The sequence below is a fragment of the Crocuta crocuta genome, unplaced genomic scaffold (genome assembly GCF_008692635.1).
Source record: "Crocuta crocuta isolate KB4526 unplaced genomic scaffold, BGI_CrCroc_1.0 scaffold133, whole genome shotgun sequence".
NCBI classification, from domain to species: domain Eukaryota; kingdom Metazoa; phylum Chordata; class Mammalia; order Carnivora; family Hyaenidae; genus Crocuta; species Crocuta crocuta.
In genome coordinates, this window is record NW_027529438.1 from 5,558,421 (window position 1) to 5,564,259 (window position 5,839).

General features: G+C 42.1%; 1 protein-coding gene across 1 annotated transcript; it reads right to left on the reverse strand.

Annotated features, from left to right (window-relative positions):
• Positions 1-4,607: 4,607 nt before the first annotated feature.
• On the reverse strand, positions 4,608-5,540 carry LOC144228190 (olfactory receptor 10J1-like). Its single transcript, XM_077759997.1, has one exon. It carries the CDS (start codon positions 5,538-5,540, stop codon positions 4,608-4,610), a length of 933 nt encoding a protein of 310 aa, XP_077616123.1.
• Positions 5,541-5,839: the final 299 nt, after the last annotated feature.

Sequence of the window (5,839 nt, forward strand, 5' to 3'; positions counted from 1 at the left end):
GTCAGTGCAATATGGCAGGAAAAAGAAAAGGTATACGGGTCAGAAAGGAAAAAATAAAACTGTCCTCATTTATACAGACGACCTAATTGTCTATGTAGAAAGACCCAACGTATCTACCAAAAACCCCCCAAAACTCCTAAAATTAGTGACTTAAGCAAGGTTGTAACATACAATATCAATACATGAAAATCAGTCACATTTCTGTAAACTAACACTGAACGTATGGAAACCAAATTTAAAGGCACGATATCATTTACCATTTCTCCAAAGAGAATGAAATGCTTAAGTATAGAATGTGTGTAAAATTTGCATGCTGAAAGCTACAAAATGATGATAAAGGAAATCAAAGAAAACGTAAATCAATGGAGAGACCTATTGTGTTCATGGATTAGAAGATTCCTCATCCTAAAGATGTCAGTTCTCCTTAAACTGATCTGTAGATTTGATGCAATTCCGATGAAATCCCAGCAAGGTGATTCGTAGACATAGACACGCTTATTCTAAAATTGATGCAGAAATACACAAGATTTAGAATAATTTAAATAATCTTGACAAAGAATAAGAGGACTCACTCGCTACAGAGCAGCATTAACCAGGACAGTGCAATATTGGGGCAATAGACACACAGGTCACTGGAACGGAAAGAAATCCAGAAACTGATCCACAGAAATATGCTCAACGGACTTTTGACAAATGTGCAAATTCAGTTCAGTGAAGGATGATCGCCTTTATTTAAAAACATTTTTTTAAATGTTTATTTTTTCTTGAAAGATAGAGCAGGAGAGGGGCAGAAAGAGAGGGAGACACAGAATCTGAAGCAGCCTCCAGGCTCGGAGCTGTCAGCACAGAGCCTGATGCGGGGCTCAAACTCATGAACTTCGAGATCATGACATGAGCCAAAGTCGGAAGCCAAACTGACGGAGCCATCCAGGCGCCCCAGATGATTGGCTTTAAAGATTGGACTAGAGTAATTGGCTAACTGCAAGCAAAAATCAAACATTGACCTAAACCTCAAACTTGAAACAAGCTAACTCAGGGCGACTGGGTGACTCAGTTGGTTAAGCATCTGACTCGATTTAGTCTCAGGTCATAATCTCACAGTTGGTGAAATCAAGTCCTGTGTCAGGCCCGGTGCTGATAGTGCAAAGACTGCTTGAGATTCTCTCTCTGCTCCTCCCTCACTTCCTCTCTCTTTCTCTCAAAATAAATAAACTTAAAACTCAAAACAGACGACTTAAATGTAAAACCTAAAATTATAAAACTTGTAGAAAAAAATTACAGAAAAATGTAAAAGTTCCTGATTCCAGAGGAGACTTGAGCCGTTGGAAAATAACACTATGTTTTTGAATACAGGAGACTCAAGATCATTAAGATGTCAATTTTCTGTAAATTATAAATGCGGTAAGATTCCGGTAAAATAGTGCCAGAGTGTGATTTGCTTGAGCGTGTTTAACAGTGTTGAGAATTCTGTGTGCATTTGGTGTGTGTGTGTGTGTGTGGGTGGATTGTAAATTAAACAAGCCATTTCCAAAACTTAAGGGAAGCAAAACATCCAAAAAAATTCTAAAGAAGAATGGCAAATAACTAGCTCTAGCAAATAAAACGTTGAAAAAAATCCATGATAATTAATGTTGTGGACACAGGGAATAAATATATAACTGGGATGGAATAAAACTCCTGCATTGTTTTCACGTTCCACATTCTTCATTTCACACGACTTTCATTCGCCCCAGGGTAAACCTGAAAGAACCCAGGAAAAAAAAAGTCCATTGAATTTCAAAAAGATTCTTTTAAAACTCATAACTAAAGCATTTGTCTTAAAAGCCAAAACAGTTTTTAACTTTAGCAAACTTTTCTAGAGAGGAAAGCCTCTTTTAGCTTACAAATAATGATTTTGAATATCAAAAGCTTAAGGACTGAAGTACTTTATTGGTGAAATGTATCATGTAAATTGCAGAGTTAGGAAGAAGTCAGGTTTCTCTGCCAAAACAAAGACATCCAGCTTTGTGGAAAAGGCAATGAGTTAGCTGGGTATTAGGGAAGGCACAGTCTTGCACCTGCCAGCCAACCCCTGCGGTGGTGTAGAAGGGGGTGGGATCTGATAAAAGCAGATAGAGTGTGTGCTGTCCCCTTACAGGAAGCCTCCCAGAAAAAAGCTGGAATCCTGGTAGAGTAGACATGAGTCTGTCTCCCACTGAGCCCTCTTCATTACAGGGTCAGGGGCACAGCTGAGTGTCTAGATGCCTTCAAGAAGGGGCTGAAGGAGGGCCAGTGGTCCCAGAGTAGTCATGAGGAAGATGAGGTACACGGATTACATTGTTAAAGGGCTCCACAAGACCAGAGTCCTCTCAGTAGATGCCACCTGGAGCACCTGGGTGGCTCAGTCGGTTAAGCACCTGACTCTTGATTTCGGCTCAGGTCATGATCTCATGGTTGTGTGTCTGAGCCCTGCATCAGGCTCTGTGGTGAGCATGGAGCCTGCTTGGGATTCTCTCTCTCCTTCTCTCTCTGCGTCTCCTCCATGCCATCTCTCTCAATAAATAAATAAACTTAAAAAAAATAGATGCCACCAAAGATGGCCACCGGAGGTCATGTATCTCCATAGAATCCGATGTGGAGCAGTTAGAAGTGACCATGGATCAGGTAGTTCCTTTCTCTATGCTAAGAAAACTTGAAGCCCTGAGCAGAACTTGATTGATTTACCCCGAGGAGAATGGGGAAGAAGGGGGGGGAAGGACCTTGAATTTAATTGTGTTTATTCATAAAGTGACTTATTCACTAAATTGCCCCAGTGTGCATGGAAACTAGAGAACTTTTCCTCCATCCATCCCATTGGGAGTTCAGAATTGTAGAACTTTGAGAAAATTTGTAGAATAGATTGAACTGCAGAACTTCTAAAAGTTAGATTTTTATGCACCTGCATACTTAGCCTATACAATTTATAATCACTTAACACATTTTAATATTTCTGCATTTCAAAAATATTTTGCAATGAGAATACTGTGAGCTCATGTATTTATTGTGTGTCTTTTTACAAATGACTCAGTAGAGTAACTTTGACTTGCTCAGTAACTACAACCGCTAATCACCGTGTTATTCAACACCTATTTTGTCTCACTAGTTGAGTCTAAAGTTCACCCTCATTGTTTTATATATTTTTGAGGCGAAGAATGGTAAATAGTCATTTATTATTACACTTCTAACTCAGTTGCTTTATTTTTATGGAAGTTTCATGTCAAAAATCCTTTACTGTTGACTGTTTTTTTAGCTTTCCAGGAGTAATAATATTAACCTAATTTATCAGAGAGATATTTTGTGGATGCTTTTTCATATTTCATTGAACTTTCTTTCCTTACTATTGTGACTTGGCTTGTGAAGTGCACAAGACCCAATCCGAGGGACTTTTCTGAATTCCTGTCCCCCACGCTGACCATCCCCTGGTCCCTCTGCTTCCCTCTACTCTCCTTTTTTTTTTTTAAACCTGTTTCTAAGTTTTATTTCTTCTCACTCAATTTCACAGCATTCTTTCAGCAGCTTGCCCCCTGAGCCTTCTGTCTGCTCTTCCTCTGAGCCCGTTGGTCATCCCATCCATGGAGGGGGGGGGGCATTGCTTTCAGCCCCACAAGGACTTCTTTGTGTGGGCTTCTGTTCAGCCAGAGAAAGCAGCAGGTCAGACCCAGTCATGTGCACTCCGTTCGCGTGCCCAGAGCTTCATGGCCATTGCACACAGTTAGGAGTCCTCTGCACTTAACTCCCGGGCTCCTTCACCCCCAGTTTTCCTTCCCTTGAAGCCCCACATGTGAATAACAGGAAACTTGTGGGGGGTTGCTAGAAAACCTTCTCTCTAGAAGGTTTTCATCTCATCCTAAACCCATTTCCTAAAAGATATCTCTATTTTTGCTTCCCTTATCTTCTTAAAACACAAGGCGATTAGTCTTTGGCACTGTCTCCTTTCTAGTAACCACTTGTTCAAGCCTCCAGTTGATGTTAAAAGAAGATTCAGTCAAGTGTGATTTTAAAGTGGTTTATACTCCAGGAGAGTGGACTGGTCATTTTATTTATTTATTTATTTATTTTAAATTTTTTTAATGTCTTATTTTATTTCTAGGAGAGAGAGAGAGACAGCGTGAGCAGGGGAGGGTCAGAGAGAGAGGGAGTCACAGACTGAAACAGGCTCCAGGCTCTGAGCTGGCAGTCAGCACAGAGCCCGACGCGGGGCTCGAACCCACGAACCGCGAGATCGTGACCTAAGCGAAAGTCGGACGCTTAACCGACTAAGCCACCCAGGCGCCCCTGGACTGGTCATTTTAAATTTAAGCGTTTGAGATGAACACTAGATCATGCTCTGACCTTGTAATTATCTCCTGGAATAGGGCCAATAGTGTCTGTTTACAGGTCTGCAGAGTGACTTATGTTTTTATTATGTTAACAAAGAGCTTGAAGAAGTGAAAATCAATTATTAGAAGCTGGACTCCAGCTTCACTTTTGCTCTGGCCCTGGCTCTGATGTATGAGGTTTCACGAATCACTTGAAACTCTGGCTGTATAACAGTACATATTACCTTCCATATGGAAGACACACATGCCTATTTGGGTAGAAATTTCGTCTTAGGGAAGGGATTTCCTCCCTATAACTCTCCTCAGAGCATCCTGGACTTCTTTGTTTCTCAGACTATACACAACAGGGTTCAGTAAAGGTGTTATCACAGTGTAGGTTACTGAGATTAACTGATCCTGATCCTTGGTGTTCTCTGACTTGGGCTTGAAGTAGGCAATAGAGGCACAGCCATAGTGGATGATGACCACGGTGAGGTGGGAGGCGCAGGTGGCAAAGGTCTTCTTCCGGCCCTCAGCTGAGGCAATCTTGAGGATGGTGGAGATGATGAGGACATAGGAGATGAAGAGGAAGGTGGCAGGGGCTGTGATGGCCAAGAGGCTTATAATTAAGGTCAAGATATCATTAATGATTGGAGTAACACAGGCTAAATCCAACACAGGTCGGACATCACAGAAGAAATGCTCGATCACTGAGTTACAAAAAGGCAGTCTAAAAATGGCCACAGCCTGAGCCAGAGAGAGCAAGAACCCTGAGGCGCAAACTGTTGATGCCAGGCTGGTACAGACCCTCCAATTCATGATGACTGAGTAACGAAGTGGGTTGCAGATGGCCACGTAGCGATCAAACCCCATTACTGCCAACAGGAGGCAGTTGGTGATGGCAAAACCAAGGAAGAAAAAGAGCTGAGTCCCACAGCCCACCAAGGAGATGGACTGGCTCAGACCCACGAGGCTCACAAGCATGCGTGGGATGATGACCAGGGAATAGCAAGTCTCTGATGTGGAGAGAACACTCAGAAAGAAGTACATGGGGGTGTGGAGGTGGTGGTCAACACGGATAATAGTCACGATGATGACGTTGCCAGCCAGAGTTAGGATGTACAGGGTCAGAAACATGGCAAAGAGTATGAGTTGATGTTCTTGGAAGTTGGAGAAACCTTGGAAAATAAACTCTCTCACCTCTGTGTAATTGGGTGTTTTCATGAAGGATCTCAGATGAGGAAGGTCAAGAGAAGGTCAACACTATTCCTTCTCATCAGAGACCACCTCGTTCCCTGGTGAGCACACTGTCAAGTGCGAAGATTCAGTATCGCAAAAAGGTTCGAAACCTTATGAATCAACCACCTTTTCCAGGGATGTGGCAGACTCGGTCCTAGGACTGAAGTAAAGATACCAAACATTTGAGCAACAGTATTTGAAAGTTTGAGGGAAAACATTCTTTTCAAGGACATCTGACCCTATGTATGGCCCACAAAGTTGGTCTAGATTTTCTTAAAATGGTG